Source organism: Sardina pilchardus, chromosome 19 (genome assembly GCF_963854185.1).
Source record: "Sardina pilchardus chromosome 19, fSarPil1.1, whole genome shotgun sequence".
Lineage (NCBI taxonomy): Eukaryota > Metazoa > Chordata > Actinopteri > Clupeiformes > Clupeidae > Sardina > Sardina pilchardus.
The window spans coordinates 14,701,414-14,717,778 of record NC_085012.1 but is presented as its reverse complement, the minus strand read 5'-3'; the positions used below and the strand labels follow the sequence as shown (position 1 = coordinate 14,717,778).

The following is a 16,365-nucleotide window of genomic DNA, read 5'->3' as shown; positions in this document are numbered from 1 at the left end:
AAGTATACTTGGCCAAGAAGCCTGATGTACGATTTACATTTACTTAATAACCAATATCATGTGTCTTTGTCTATTGTAGAGTGTGGGACTGAAGACGGTGTCAAATTTGGTTCTACGGTTCCCTAACTGCTTAATGTTTAGGGGAGAGACATATCACAGGGGTCATGGTATGACTCTATATCAATTCTTTGAAGCATTTTTGTCATTAGATCATTGTAATCACAAACAATGGATTGAAATAGATCTGAATACAATCTGCAACATTCTTGAACAAAACTCAAGATAGTTTAGCTACTGACATGAGCAACAAAAGTAAATCAATGACCTTAGCTACATAGAACGTATCACCTGTTAAATAACACTGATAACAAAAGTGAAATGTGGGACTAGTTCTTGAATATCTTTGTGCATGCATTTGCAATATTAATCTGTTCAAAAACAATAGGGCCTTGCACCTATGGTGCAGTGGCTGCTTCAGCGGACGCACCTTGGTGCTCGGGCCCTAATAACCTGTTCAAAAACAATAGGGCCTTGCACCTACGGTGCAGGCACTGTTTCAGCTGCCACACCTCGGTGCTTGGGCCCTAATAAAAGTGAAATGCGAGACCAGTTCTCCCTCTTGTAATAATGAATGTCTTTGTGCATGCATTTGCAATATTATTCAAGCCAGTAGGACATACTGTATTCATGTAGTGATTGCATGACCAGGATTGACAAATTATGCAATCATGATGGAAATTATTTCATCCACCAAAAACTGAAATAATGTTCTGTTTCAGGCTATATTGACTACCCTGTGGCCCATAGGGAGTACGCACTCGCCATGGCCGGTGCTTCAGGAATGGGAGGCCGTTCTAAAGAGGAATTTGGCGTGACGGTTCGCACAGTCTTCCCAGAGACGTGGATCTGGGACCTGGCAGAGGTTGGGTGAGTGGCCCCATAGAAATCAGGGGATCTTTTTTCTGTCTTAAGGGCCGTTCACACCAAGACCGATAACGTTAACGATAACTATAACCATAACAATAAAAGCGTCCACATGGTCAACGATAAGAAAAGTCTCTCCTTGTGTTAATGAATGTGATGGCTAGAATATTTTGGGTTCTGATTGGCTGTTAGCTTTTTATCGTTCTCCAAATCGCTCTGGTATCGTTCTTCATGTCGTTATCGTTATAGTGTATGTGTGAACGTTGTCATTCATATTAACGAGAGCGATATTTATTTATAGTTATCGTTATCGTTATCGTTATCGTTATCGTTATCGTTCTTGGTGTGAACGGCCCTTTACTCTAGTTTCCGTCCCCAAACCCACAGCCATTTCTTTAACATGTGCTCTCTTCACAGGGAGTCTGGAGAAGCACAAGTCCCTCTCACTGTCCCTGACACCATCACCACCTGGGAGACTGAGGCCTTCTGCCTGTCCCCTCAGGGCTTTGGTCTGGCCCCACCAGCTCAGCTCACAGTTTTCCAGCCCTTCTTCCTGGAGCTCTCCCTGCCGTACTCCATCATCCGTGGAGAGACCTTTGAGCTCAAAGCAACAGTTTTCAACTATCTACCCAAGTGCATCATGGTACAGAGATGCATAGCTGGACATGCAGATTCTGGTTTCAGTTCTCAAAAAAATAAAAAAAAACATCTTGTCATGGTTGACTTAATAACAATTATTGGAATTGTTTCAATCACCACATTTATAAATATACAGTTTCATTGCTTGCACTCCTCTCTGTTTTGTGTGTGTGCTAAACACAAGCCCCTCTCTGATGCTGAAGGTCACAGTGACTCCAGCCCCTTCATCAGACTTCACTCTGACCCCCTCCTCTGATGGTCAGTACTCCTCCTGTCTGTGTGCAAATGGGAGGAAAACCTTCACATGGACCTTGGTGCCGTCTGTGCTTGGTGAGTTAACACATTTCACAACTCACTGTAACGGTGCAGTCACACGCTTGCGTCCGCCAACGTTCGTCCATTGTTTTCCCATTCACTTTACATTGGCTGGACTTCATTTGATGCCGCACTGAATTGTGGGTCCGATGCGTTGCCTGGGATACGTTGCCTCTGCTAAAAAGTTGAGAAATGTTCAACTTTTGACGGATCGTGCAAGCGCCAGCCAATGAAATTCAGTGCATGGATTTTCGAACACTGACAAACTAATCAGTTCGCGTTTATGGAAAAGTGACGAAATGAGGCATACGTTGGCGGACGCAAGCGTGTGACACTGTAATAAGTACAAGACTGTAGCTATATACTGGGCAGAATTCGTCCCAAAAGCAGTATGGAAATGTATGTATGGTATAAAGATATTACTGCTGAAAGTAATGTAGTGTATTTTGCCTGGCAGGACTGATGAATGTCACTGTGGGTGCAGAGGCCACTCAGTCCCAGGGGCTATGTGGCAACGAGGTTGTGTCTGTACCAGAGAAAGGTCGCATAGACATAGTCACACGCCCTCTGCTGGTCAAGGTAAGTGGTGCCAAATATATTATTACCCTAGCCTCTGGTATTGTAATCAAGTATGTCCATCCGTGTCTGTCTGCTCACACCCGTCACAATATCTCTGTCCTCCTACATGAACATCTGGAACAGGACAAAATAGATAGAACTTTTATCTGCGCTCTTTGTCAATGTCAATGTCAATGTCAAATTTATTTGTATAGCACGATTTACAGACGGCTGAGCCGCACCAAAGTGCTTCACAGTAAAGTGCAAATATGCAGAGAGTAAGTAAAAAAGAGACACACATTTAGTTAAAAAGATAAAATGAAACAAATAAAAACAAAAGGAGAGATATCAAAGGGTAACCATGGGACACTGTAAACAGGTGCTTAAAAGAAGGGGAACCCTAATTAAAAGCAAGTGCAAAGAGATGGGTTTTTAACAGGGATTTAAAACTGTGCACAGACTGGGCCGCACGGATGTGGAGGGGGAGGCAGTTCCAGAGACTAGGGGCTGCAACCGCAAAGGCTCTATCCCCCTTTGTTTTTAACCTGGTCCTGGGCACTTCCAGTAGCAGCTGGTCAGCTGACCGCAGTGCTCTGGAGGGGATGTGATGATGGAGATCAGAAAGGTAAGTGGGGGCCAGACCATGGAGGGATTTGAATACAGTCAGTAAGAGTTTGAAGTCTATGCGGTAGCGGATGGGTAGCCAGTGGAGTGATGCAAGGACCGGGGTGATATGTTCGCGCTTTTTTGTACAGGTGAGTAGTCGAGCAGCCGAGTTCTGCACTAACTGTAGGCGGCGGAGTTGAGATTGGTCAATGCCGATTGTGCCAATGTCATGCTTCCCTTATTTAAGGGGGAGGTTCTGCAGTCGCCTGGCTGCTCTTGTTATCATGGTAGTGGGTCTGTTGTATTGTAGGTCCCCTGCTCTAGACACAACACACTTCTGTTCTCTCTCTTCACAGAACCACAGGTTAAACACAAGAGGTGTTCACTACACATGAATCATTAAAGGGACACTTCACCGATTAGCATTAGGCTTTGTATCTTTAGAAAACCAGTCATGTTTTTGAATGGTCGTGTATCATTCCCTCAGTTTGCCTTGAGATGGGAGAAATACGGATTTCAATGTTGGACTTCCTGCTTTCAATGATGTAAAAATCATCATTTTACATCATTGAAAGCAGGAAGTCCTATTCATGGGTATCATTGAAATCCGTATTTCTCCCATCTCAAGGCAAACTGAGGGAATGATGCACGACCATTCAAAAACATGACTGGTTTTCTAAAGATACAAAGCTTAATGCTAATCTGTTAAGTGTCCCTTTAATCATGAATTATGAGTTATGTGTTCCAGTTTTTTATATACTCTGTTCTTTGTGTTTTTAGGCGGAAGGAACTGAGAAGACCGAGAGTTTCAGTAGGCTCTTATGTCCAAAAGGTGAATTGTTCCATACCGTTCCTATATTCCCCATTGCTTGTTTATGGTTTTGTGCCATATTGATATTCAAGTACAATTTTGTATGATGTAAGGATACCAGCTACTGTATCACAGCTACTGTAATAATTCCACTTTTCTCACATTGTTTCCACAGGGGGCGCTCTAACTGATGAGGTGGAGCTGAAACCCCCAGCAGATGTAGTGAAGGGATCCGCCAGAGCCTCAGTGTCTGTGCTGGGTACATGTTCAAATGAGTTCAATAATATTTCTGTCTCAGTAATTATAGTAACTGTCGTAACATGTCTGATACAATATTCTCCCTGTAGGAGACATCCTGGGTCGTGCTCTGAAGAACATTGACAGTCTTCTGCAGATGCCTTATGGTTGTGGGGAGCAGAATATTGCCATCCTCTCCCCAAATATCTACATTCTGCAGTACCTACAGAACACTGGCCAGCTCACGGCAGAAATTAAGGAAAAAGCTACCAATTTCCTGAAAAGTGGTGAGAAGTTATTTTCAGAGAATGTCTAATAAGGGGAGAAGGACCACTTGCTAAATACTTCCGCATGGTACTGCAACTAGAGGGCGATCGCGAGCAAGTGATGAATGAATGGGTAGCAATGGAGCTGAACCCCCCAATACCACATTTGTCTTTATATAATTTTTTCTCCTGAAATTGCATTAATGCATGCGATGCAGGATAACTTGACTTGACAATTAGCTGACCAATGCAATTTTCAATATGTGTTTGTATTCCTAAAAACCCTTTCAAAGTTTTCATGTCACGTGACACAAAAGCGAACCACTTTACGGCCATAGACCTAAAAGAAGGTTCAGCAAGAGAATGTCTAATAAGGGGAGAAGGACCACTTGCTAAATACTTCCGCATGGTACTGCAACTAGAGGGCGATCCGAGCAAGTGATGAATGAATGGGTAGCAATGGAGCTGAACCCCCCAATACCACATTTGTCTTTATATAATTTTTTCTCCTGAAATTGCATTAATGCATGCGATGCAGGATAACTTGACTTGACAATTAGCTGACCAATGCAATTTTCAATATTTGTTGTTATTCCTAAAAACCCTTTCAAAGTTTTCATGTCACGTGACACAAAAGCGAACCACTTTACGGCCATAGACCTAAAAGAAGGTTCAGCTTCACGACGGTCGTAAATCGGTCGCGATTGTCGCGAGCATCCATGAGCTAAATGCTAGCATGTTACGCGGAAAACGGCCCATCCTATGAAAAGCAGAAAGGACATGAGTGACTTTTTATTTCATTTCCAGTGGAAAACACACACATTGCGATTTTTTTCGCAATGTGTGTGTTTCCATTCACCACATTTCTTTTCGCAAATCTTAATTTGCGCAATTTAATGGTCAATGGAAACGCAGCTAGTGTTGCGACACAGACTGAAGACTAGTGATGTTATCCGTGAACCCCCTGCTTCGAGGCGTGTATCGAAAACATGAACCAATTTGGGATGAAGCTTGTATCGGAGCTTGATTCGTTTGGTGATAATCACGTGACCAGTGACGTCCGAAGCTTCGTTTCACACACACCCATGTGACTGCTTCGAAGTTTGATTCAAAGCCGTAGCGCGACACTGGGCGGGGGTTTAGGTTCACTGTGTAAAAGCACTTCGCCAATCAATTGACTCAAACTGACTTGCCGACGCATCAAATCTGCTGATGGCAGACAGGTCTAGAGCCTGGGCTCGTGGCCTTATTGTGAGCACGCGCGACCCCCCCGATCCGTCTCTTATATTTTGCGAGTTCGAGTCCGGGCGTGTGCAAGGCGCGACTGAATCGCGCAGGTTCGACTGAATCGCGCAGGTTCAACACAAAACAAGTTACAGAAGATCCCTAAATAACCTTAATTATCCATGTTATTATTTATTTATCCATTAACTCATGTTCAAAATGTATTCATCTTTGACTGACAGACATTCATAGCTGATTCATAGCTAATAACTACGAAACAGTCTGTGACACAAGGCTATCCTAAACTTTCACCACTAGATGTCCTTATAGAGTTCTGAAGCTTCAAGTACTGAACCTTTTTTGATACAATTGGACTGAATGCCTCACTGGTTCAGAAAGCTTCAGTTCGCCATCACTACTGAAGACCCAAATGCAAGACAGGACTCTAGGACTACTAGGAACAGACTTTACTCAAATAACACAAGGACCAGAACAACCATGACATGCACAAACACAATGACGAAGCAAAGACTGAAGGAAGACAGAGGGCTTAAATACACAAGGGAACGAGACACAGGTGATGACGCTGAAACAACAACCAGGTACAGGTGAACTTAACAAGGGATTAACAGGACTAATAATTAGAGACAGGTGAGGAGCGGAGACAAGAACAAATCAGAGCACATGGAGAGGGTAAACCAAAAAGATCATTAAGGGCGGAGCAAGATACTTCATGAGAAGCCACTTCCTGGAACCCGAAACGCAAGAGGGAGAGGGGGGGGGGGGGGCAGGGGCAAAATCCCCCTTTATGCAGAGCTCTTCCATTGAAGTCTATGGGCATGACACACCCCTTTATGCAGAGGAAGTGATCACCGTTTTGTGCCCATAGACAGAGAATGTCTAATAAGGGGAGAAGGACCACTAGCGAAATACTTCCGCATGGTACTGCAACTAGAGGGCGATCGCGAGCAAGTGATGAATGAATGGGTAGCAATGGAGCTGAACCCCCCAGTACCACATTTCTCGTTATATAATTTTTTCTCCTGAAATTGCATTAATGCATGCGATGCAGGATAACTTGACTTGACAATCAGCTGACCAATACAATTTTCAATATGTGTTGTTATTCCTAAAAACCCTTTCAAAGTTTTCATGTCACGTGACACAAGCGAACCACTTTACGGCCATACACCTAAAAGAAGGTTCAGCTTCACGACGGTCGTAATCGGTCGCGATTGTCGCGAGCATCCATGAGCTAAATGCTAGCATGTTACAGGGAAAACGGCCCATCCTATGAAAAGCAGAAAGGACATGAGTGACTTTTCATTTCATTTCCAGTGGAAAACCTATACTCAGGTAGCTACTACGACAATGTACATTAAGAAATGAAGTTGTCAACTGTGAAAAAAACGAGTTCTAGCCGCTTAGCCCAATAGACCACAATTCATGTATCACTTGCTCGGCAACGCCCCTAGCGGAATTTCAACAGATTGCATGAACAATCCGGTACAATGGAGTTAATAGGAAGTGGACCGGCTCTCCCTAAAGGGGCTCTGCCATAGACCTCTGAAGTTCGCCCAAAGATCCTTAAGGCGTAGCAAGATACGTCGTCGTAGTTCATGTCTATGGGCGCAAAACGGGGATCACTTCCTGGCGCGTCATTGCGTGTCAGACGTATTCATGGGTTTCATCAGGTCCCTTTCCACAGGTGTACAAAATCAAGCACTCGATTATCAATGCTTGATGATGTTCCAAAATAATCTTGCTGCTCTTTCAAGCCCTCTACATTTATTAGTTCTAATATGGAAGTAACACACACAAAGCATGTACACTTTCAAGGAATTGAATAAAAACATCAGTGGAATAATGGAAATATGTCGCTGCTCTCATTAGTTACCCCAGCGCCATCTGATCGTCGTTAGCACAAATCAGGATTTGTTTCAGCTGGCTGGCTAATGTGTTGTCAAGGTAGAGCGTACATAGCAACCGGCCAACATAAGCAGAATAAACAAGGGGCACACCTGATATAAAGTCAATTTTCTCCAGACGGGAATGCTCAAAAATTCAAAAAATGTACCTGAAGTGGTCAGAAGGGGTTGAGGGTCATGAAACCGTGCCCCAAATTCACAATCCTAACTCTAGAGAATGGAGATTTTAGCATATAGTTGAAATTCTGATCTATGTCCATAGACTTCAATGGAACAGTTGCTGCCTCTGCTCTGCATAAAGGGGATTTTGACCCCCCCTCTTGCGATTCGGGTTCCAGGAAGTGGCTTCTCATGAAGTATCTTGCTCCAACCCTTAAAGAGTCACTTCACCCCATACTCCACCCACTTCACATTTCTGAAAACGGCTTTCAAAATGGGCGAGACGTTCTGAAATTTGGAGAGAGAGTGTAGCACTGCTGCAACCAATCAACCATGGTGATTTCGTGTCAATCTGGGAATGAGTGCTGCAGACATGGCTTATCACAGGTAGGCTAATCAGGGCAGCAGGTGTTGGGGCGTTTCAGTCCTAATTTGTAACGACCCGGTGACGTAGTGTCGGACTAGAAGTGCAGGACAACGTCATCATTCCAATAGTATTTTGGACCAACATGCCATGCCATGTTTTCAAACAGTAGTATGCGCGAGAGAGCAATATCTCCAATGCAAAATCAGACGAAATGTTACGTTTGTCGAGAAACACGATTTTTGTCAATATTAACCCTGGTAATAGTACAGTTCACCACTTATGAGTATTTTCAATCAATCAACAGCTCAAAAAACCTATTTTAGGGTGCAGTGACCCTTTAATGATCTTTGGTTCGCCTACAAATAGGATCCAAAGCTGCCATCTTTGTAAAGTAAAGTAAGTAAAGTAAAATTTATTTATAAAGCACATTTACACACAGCATAAGCTGACCAAAGTGCTGTACAGTGAAAGACTAAAAAGGACACAAAATAATACAAAGTAATACAAAGAACATTTGCTAAAACATATATGAAATAATAACATTCAAGACAGGACAGGGCACACAGCACAGAACATATGGAGAAGAAACAGAAAGTACAGGATTAGGGAACAGGAAAGGCCAGGGAGTACAGGTGGGTTTTTAGCCTGGATTTGAAGGCAGAGATGGAGGGGGCGGATCTAATATCCAGGGGGAGCTGGTTCCACAGACGTGGGGCAGCAACAGCAAAGGCTCTGTCACCCCGCTGTTTGAGCCGTGAGCGCGGCACATGTAAGAGCCCTTTGTTGGTGGATCGAAGGGACCTTTGGGTAGAGTGGAGCTGGACAAGGTTGGTGATGTATGCTGGGGCCAGCCCATTTAGTGCCTTAAAAACAAATAATAAAACTTTAAACTGGACCCTAAAAAGAACTGGGAGCCAGTGTAGGGAGGCTAGAATTGGCATGATGTGCTCACGTCTCCTGGTGCCAGTCAGGAGGCGTGCAGCTGAATTTTGGACCAACTGCAGACGTCTGAGTGAGGATTGGGGGAGACCGAGGTAAAGGGAGTTGCAATAATCCAGCCGTGTTGTTATAAAGGCGTGGATAACTTTCTCATTGAGCACATGGAAGCACATGGAGCACATGGAACAGGACACAGGAAGTAAACAAAGCAAACAGGACGGAAGACACACTACAAACTAAAAGTCCAAAAACCCGAACCCTTCTGTATCCCAGACAAATACAACCTCTGACACACTAGCTTTTAGTGACCAGTTACCAGTAACAGAGATAACTAGAAATGCAATTCCAAGGAATTACCAGTGCATGAAAATGCAAAAATTTCTATAGATAACTAATTCGGAATTAAAAAACATCATGTAAACGCGGCCACAGAGAGCTGATACAGCTCTCTACTGAGAGTAGCCGATACAGGTGTAATCAATTTAACTGGCTAGTCTTAAGAGAGCCAGAGTGTATGCTTAAAGCCTGAGACAGAGTAGATTGTTTAAAAGTTGAATGTAGATGAAGAGCTGACTTTCATTTGACATATTGATATTCATCTCCAAATGTGACCAACAGGATACCAGAGGCAGCTTAACTACAAGCACGGTGACGGAGCCTACAGCACATTTGGTGGAGGAGAAAGAAACACCTGGTGAGTTGAACCCAACCCATCAGAAACAAACCATCTACAATGATACAGTTAAAACTATAATCTTTTTAGTAGTGTAACATGTTGTGTAATAATCTGGAAAGACTTGACAGCATTTGTTTTCTACTCTTCCTCCAGGCTGACTGCATTTGTGTTGAGGTCGTTTGGTAAAGCAAAGTCCTTCATCTACATTGACCATGACGTTATTAACAGTGCCAAGAGCTGGCTGGAAGCACAACTTGGTTTCAGTGGTGCTTACCGTATGCAAGGAAACCTCTTCAACAACAAAATGAAGGTTCTTATAATGATGATACATTTATTAATGACGTAGTTAAACAGTAGGCTACTTACTTAGTATTTTTTTTTTTAATGTATATGGGTTTCCTGTTTCTCTGTTTTTATTGAGTTTGATTTTATTTTGCAGGGAGGTGTAAATGATCGTGTGACGATAACTGCTTACATCGCTGCCACATTGCTGGAGCTGAATATGACTGTAACGGTGAGGAAATGTATTATTCTGTTGAATTGAAACCAAACCAGCTCAAACTTATCAGAGGTCTCATCCAGACTATGGTGTTATACAAGACGTTTTTAAAGTGTGGGGTGCCCACTCAAAGAAAATATAGAAATATTCAAAAGGAAATACAACCTTCAACTAAAGCCTACCTTACATTGACAGACTTTGCAAAGATTTGGGAAAGATTTTTGAAATCTCAGACCCTCTCACATCTAAAGACAATTCATCGAGTTTCTAGTCACAGGCCAGTCTCAGATTAGGATTTTGCAAAGACTGTGGGTCACTATTTACAAGACTGCTACTAGATTCCTTCAAATTATATCCATCGTGCACTAGCCTACATATCAACAGGAACTCATACAATAGCCTACTCATATTAAATGCTGCGTTTCTGCAGCATTGTTTCATATGTGACATCCCTAACAGTAACAGCTATAGAGCTGTTCTGTCACGTAGAATAATTAGATTAATAATTTATAAGTAATGAAATAACAAATAATCATATAGGCTACAGCTGTCGCCTATTTGGCCCCTTCCTGTTTGGTGTTGGAGCGAGGTCACTATTGTTTTTTAATGCTCATTATTTGCATGAGCCACGACTAAAAAGACTTCCGATAATATCAAACATGTTTGATATTGTCATAACGACAAAACTAGAAAAAGACTGACTCTGACGGACTTAAAACCGCTACAATTGGCACCTTACACTAAACGACTTAGTTGACGGGAGCGCGCCGCGATTCCAATACAACTCCCATGATTTCCGCCCGATTTTGGAAATTTAGTCGCCGACTGTTAAGACAGACCAAAATCGTACAATGTAAGCCAGCCTTTAGACAGGGTGCGGGCATTGATTGAATGAAACTGAAATTGTGTAAGTGTGTTAGTGTGTGGATATAATGGCCGGGTTTCCCAAAATCGTTAAGAAGCTCTTAAGTCCTGAGAACTTCTTAGGAGCGTTCTTAGAACATTCTTACAACGCTCCTAAGAAGTTCTTAGCACTTAAGAGCTTCTTAACGATTTTGGGAAACCCGGCCAATGTCCGATAGCAACAGCTGATGGATGTCTCTTTTTTGTTGTTGTTGAACTGAGCACCAAATGTTGAAAATCCAGCTTTTCAAATGTAGACACAATGCTTCAAGAAAAGTTTAGGAACCAATATGTTATACTAGTATGTGAATTAAATGTACTATTATATTTTTCCTTTTAATATAAACTTGTATGAGACAACCCAATATTTTGTTCCAGGAAAGGACCATGGCATTCTTGAAGTCCTACCACAGAGGGGAACCACTTCCAGGAGATATCAGCTCTTTGGTAAGGAAATAACTTGTGCTGGTTACTAGAAAAAGGTCTAGCCTACTCACAGGCTTAGTTTCAGGATCTATTTAAGCTCTATTTGCAGGCTGAGGTTATGTTGGGCTGGCTTCTTAGAATGTCTTTTTCTGAGGCATTACTAAGGACGCTGAGTATTTCTGCCTATCCTTATAATGGCTATATTTTAAGCCAATGCACACAGGCTCTATTGCAGACTTTTGTGCTATGGCATCGTGAAAGAGAAATAGTGATGACTCCATTAACTGTAACTAAAACTAAAGGTCTTTACATCCGTGATAAATAAACAATTAGGGCTATATCGACAATGTTTTTAATTCCATTTTATACGAAAACCTGGTACATTCATTTACTTATTGCTTTATGTACTTTACATTCTTTTAACTACAGTATTAGCTGACCTTTTGCTTTTAATATATATAGATCCATTTATTTCTAAAACCGCGCATTGATAACACCACCAAAACTGACACCACCAACACCTACACCACTGCTCTACTGGCCTACACCTTCAGCCTTGCTGGAGAAGAGGCAATCCGAGCTGAACTTCTGAAACGCTTGGACAGTGTAGCAACCTCTGATGGTAGGATAGACATAACACTGCGCCTGAACTCACATGTTGACCAACACTTGAACCTGCTTCCTTTATCTCATGTGGCTCATGTCTTCTCAGGGAATCTACTGCACTGGTCTCAGTCCTCATCAGAGCGAGCTGATTCCCTGGCTGTGGAGACGAGTTCTTATGTGCTCTTAGCTGTTCTCACCAAACCCACAGTGACTGCTGCCGACTTAGGCTATGCTTCCAGGATTGTCAGCTGGCTGGTGAAGCAGCAAAATCCATATGGAGGCTTCTCCTCCACACAGGTGCTCCACAAACATTTAGTTTTTAAATGTAATCTTTTGTGTTAGTGTGTGGTCTTTCTTCCAGCTTCAGTATTTGCCCACACTGAGGGTTGGGTTTCTATTCTCTCAGGACACAGTGGTGGCACTGCAGGCTCTGGCTCTGTACGCCACCAAGGTCTTCAGCCCACATGGCTCCAGCACAGTGACAGTGCAGTCAGCAGGTGGCGACAAACACCAGTTTGATGTGAACCAGCACAACACACTACTGTACCAGGAGTCAGCACTGCAGGACATTCCTGGGAAGTACAGCGTAGAAGTGAAGGGCTCCATGTGTGCTTCTGTTGGGGTCAGTGTGAAAGATCATATTTTACAGCGTTTTTAAACAACTGATGGTTGATATTCTGGTAGTAGTATTTATATTATTACTCTCTTCTGTGACAGGTGGCTCTTTTCTACAACATCCCCACCCCCACTGAGCACTCAACCTTGAGCATTAAGACTCAAATCAAGCCTCTAACTGAGGGAGAGTGCAACAAGGCTAATGGACAGGCATTCAGCTTAGACATCACAGTCCAGTAAGTATCCTTATGTACCCTTTACTCACTTCAAGTATATACAGGAACCAATATTAAGGTAGAATAAAGGTGAAAGGTAAAAATGGTTAACTATTTTCTAACCAGGGTAGTTTTCTATTTCACTGATGTCTTTTTCATGTAATACTACCTGTTCTTTTTAAGATGGATTTAGAGACACATATATGTATCCTTTCTTGCACAGGTATGATGGACCACAGGAGAGCACCAATATGGCTATAATAGATGTGAAGATGTTATCTGGTTTCACGCCGGACTCTGCCTCTATTGAAAATGTAAGTCATCCATCCTAACCCCCTGGTCAGACTAGCGACAAAGGCATATTCATTTTCAACCAGAGTTGATGTTTTACAGCTGACGTTTAAATCTACAAACTCTTGTTCTTGTAACTTGGGCTGGGAAGTTATGGATGTGTTTTTACCGCGACTGAAAAGCAACACATTCCCATGGTTTTGCAGGATACTGCTTTAATTTATTTATACTTAATTCACTCTATTTAGGAGGTCTATTCCTTTATTCCATATTATTTCCATGCGGTTTGAGGTTTTATCACTGAAAACGATTGTTTCTGAAAACTTCTTTTTGAGCACACTGAGGAAGGCGCTAAGCCGAAACGCGTCTGTGCAATAAAAAAACACGTTTGAATGCAAAGTGCGACCTTTTTTCCTTTTCTTAGTAAACATATAAGTTTGGTCTAGCACTCTCAAAAGCAAACCAAGAGACTGAGTGAAGCCTGCTCCTACCAAACGGCGTTTTTGCATTGTGACATGTTGTTCCCTCGTCTGTTTGATATCTCTGTTTGACCGCCTGTTTGCTTGAGGGGAACAAAGGAGGGGAAATATCAGTTTTTCTCAATAGCATACCCTGCTACGAATTTCGTTGTCTTAGATTTCGCTGTCGGATGTTGTACAAGCTATTGACAGCACAATAACTTTAATAACCAGTAAACAATGTTAAGGCATTTGTGGAGAAGTAACTTGTCTACCAGCTACTAATAGCCATACAGTTACTGGAATGTTCTTCCTCCAGTGTCGCCTGTGTGATCATTTGATCAAGAGAGAGGAATACTGATCCAGAGCAACACTGATGTTGAATCTTCAGATTTTTTTTTAATGTGGCAATCCAGCCAACATAAGGGACTAACTTTTCAACGTACTACCATGTTTTCGTCAGAGTCTAGTATGTTTAATGCATTAAAATAAATATCTGAAGTTTTAACATAATTGTTGGTCCAGTGAACTCTCTCTCGCTACATTTAGTCCTCTCCCGTTAATGCACCAGATAGTTAATCACAGTAGCTCGGAGGAACAATTACTTTTGTGACCATAGTATGAGCTATTAAATAACTTCCTGTAATGGTGCTTATGGCTCATTTATCTTTCTAGCTAAAGGGCAGCATATTTGTGGACAGAGTCGATAACAAAGATGACCACATCCTGGCATATTTGTCAGAGGTAAGAAAACATATCTGTACATAATTTAGACTTTCCTCACAGGTTTACTCAAAATGGCAAACATTGTCGATCTGATTATCTTTTGTTTCAAAAGGTTCCAAAGGGTTTCCCTACCCTGTACAAACTGACAATTCGACAGGATCTCCCAGTGAACAATTTGAAGCCAGCAGTGGTCAAAGTGTATGACTACTACCAAACCAGTAAGACTCTCTTATAAACCAGTATTACATTTGAAAACACATATGGAAGATACAGTGTTGTTTGCGGCAGACTGATCATGAAATCTCTCTAAATCAGGTGAGCAGGCTGAGGCAGAGTACCACTCCCCATGTGCATAAGAAGGTGTCCAGATATATTGAGTGTGTGTGTGTGTGTGTGTGTGTGTGTGTGTGTGTGTGTGTGTGTGTGTGTGTGTGTGTGTGTGTGTGTGTGTGTGTGTGTGTGTGTGTGTGTGTGTGTGTGTGTGTGTGTGTGTGTGTGTGTGTGTGTGTGTGTGTGTGTGTGTGTGTGTGTGCGTGCGTGAACTTGGCTATGTTTTTTCTGTTGAGATCCAAGCGCAAATGTCAATCCATTAAAGAAATTATGATGAATTTCAATGTTATGAGTATGTGTATGATGACAATAAATAAATAAAAAAGTCCATACATTTTTGCACAGTGACACAATTTGTTTTACTTGCTGGTGTAAAGGGGAAATCCATATCAAATTGTGGGTTGAACGACTGTTTTCAGACGGATGACACAGTCATAGGTGAAGAGAGAGTAAAGGAGAGGGCTCAGGTGTGGTTATCTAACCTGACAGACTTAAAGGTAGGGTAGAAGATCCTGGAAAACAATTCCAGCAAAGCTGCATTTTGAAAATAAAGTCAAAAGTCCCAACCCCTTTCTTCACACTTCCCCCGAAGTCACGCCTCCAGAGTACAGGAACGTGCAATGCTTGTTCACGAGCAGGAGGGAGGAGCAGATTGCAGTTTGATAGATGCATCAGAATCCAGTCATCGTTAACAGTCTGTTCAGTATGATTGGATTGTGTTTTTCCTGGATTGTTCGTTCTAGAGACTACTAAAACTTTTCATTTTTGTGTCAAAACTTAATTAATTGGTTGCAATGGGGGTGTGAAGAGTATTTCAAGCAATATGTAAACAAATGCTCCAGAGAGCATGCTCCAATCATCTCCTACCCCACCTTTAAGTCTGTTGGTTAGGCAGTCCAGAATCAAGTTACAAAGGGAGGTATTGATGCCCAGTTCACTGAGTTTGGTGATCAGTTTGGAGGGGGTGATGATGTTGAATGCTGAACTGAAGTCAATGAACAGTATTCTCACATACAGTACTGTAGGTGTTGCTATTGTCAAAGTGGGACAGGGCAGACTGAAGTGCTGTAGAAATCGTATCCTCAGTGCTCCTGTTCGGATGGTAGGCAAATTGGAAGGGGTCCAGTGAGGGTGGTAAGCAGGTCTTGAGGTGGGCCAGGACCGGCCTCTTGAAGCATGATGATGGGGGTGAGTGGAACTGGACGGAAGTCATGAAAGCTTGTTGAAGTGGAGTGTTTTGACACCAGCACAATGGGGTTGGTTTTACGGCATGTGGGGACAGCTGCCTGGGCTAGTGACAGATTAAATGTCAGTCCAAACCTCAGTCAGCGGCACTGCACAGCAGGGCATGTGAGCGGAGCTGAGCGCGGAGCGGAGCGCGGAGCGGAGCTTGCGAAATATAGTTTTCATTAGAAACGGTCAATCGGAGTCAATGGGAGTCAATGGGAACCTTAAACATTTTTGAATAGCAGTAGCCCAAGGAAGATTTCTCCGGATGACATGACGGCGGGCAGTGTCTTACAGGCGTAGGCCTACTTCGGTAAAAAAAAAAACGTCAGATAGTGCTCCCTCTTTTAAATTTCAGCGAGCGTGGAACGATTTCCCCGGAGCGGGATGAAATTTTAGGTGAGCAGAGAGCGTTTTTTC

The 16,365-nt window shown here is 42.6% G+C and overlaps 1 protein-coding gene across 3 annotated transcripts in view; it reads left to right on the top strand.

Moving 5' to 3' along the window:
• The window catches only part of LOC134066422 (alpha-2-macroglobulin-like), a 51,104-nt gene that overhangs the window by 11,599 nt on the left and 23,140 nt on the right, over positions 1 to 16,365 (top strand). Inside the window, exons 16-36 of one of the 3 annotated variants that reach the window (XR_009936426.1) lie at positions 80 to 167; positions 780 to 927; positions 1,342 to 1,567; positions 1,767 to 1,893; positions 2,336 to 2,457; positions 3,823 to 3,874; positions 4,029 to 4,112; positions 4,201 to 4,377; positions 9,592 to 9,667; positions 9,803 to 9,959; positions 10,089 to 10,163; positions 11,430 to 11,498; positions 11,940 to 12,099; positions 12,190 to 12,380; positions 12,490 to 12,705; positions 12,801 to 12,934; positions 13,137 to 13,227; positions 14,338 to 14,406; positions 14,501 to 14,606; positions 14,704 to 14,820; positions 14,921 to 15,057. Coding sequence is in view for 2 of the 3 variants with exons in the window: in XM_062521765.1 (XP_062377749.1) it covers positions 80 to 167; positions 780 to 927; positions 1,342 to 1,567; positions 1,767 to 1,893; positions 2,336 to 2,457; positions 3,823 to 3,874; positions 4,029 to 4,112; positions 4,201 to 4,377; positions 9,592 to 9,667; positions 9,803 to 9,959; positions 10,089 to 10,163; positions 11,430 to 11,498; positions 11,940 to 12,099; positions 12,190 to 12,380; positions 12,490 to 12,705; positions 12,801 to 12,934; positions 13,137 to 13,227; positions 14,338 to 14,406; positions 14,501 to 14,606; positions 14,704 to 14,744 (2,409 nt within the window). In the remaining variant the exon portion in view is untranslated. Of the gene's footprint in view, positions 1 to 79; positions 168 to 779; positions 928 to 1,341; positions 1,568 to 1,766; positions 1,894 to 2,335; positions 2,458 to 3,822; positions 3,875 to 4,028; positions 4,113 to 4,200; positions 4,378 to 9,591; positions 9,668 to 9,802; positions 9,960 to 10,088; positions 10,164 to 11,429; positions 11,499 to 11,939; positions 12,100 to 12,189; positions 12,381 to 12,489; positions 12,706 to 12,800; positions 12,935 to 13,136; positions 13,228 to 14,337; positions 14,407 to 14,500; positions 14,607 to 14,703; positions 15,058 to 16,365 lie in introns of those variants that run through there. The other 2 variants (XM_062521765.1, XM_062521764.1) reach the window with 2 other exon arrangements.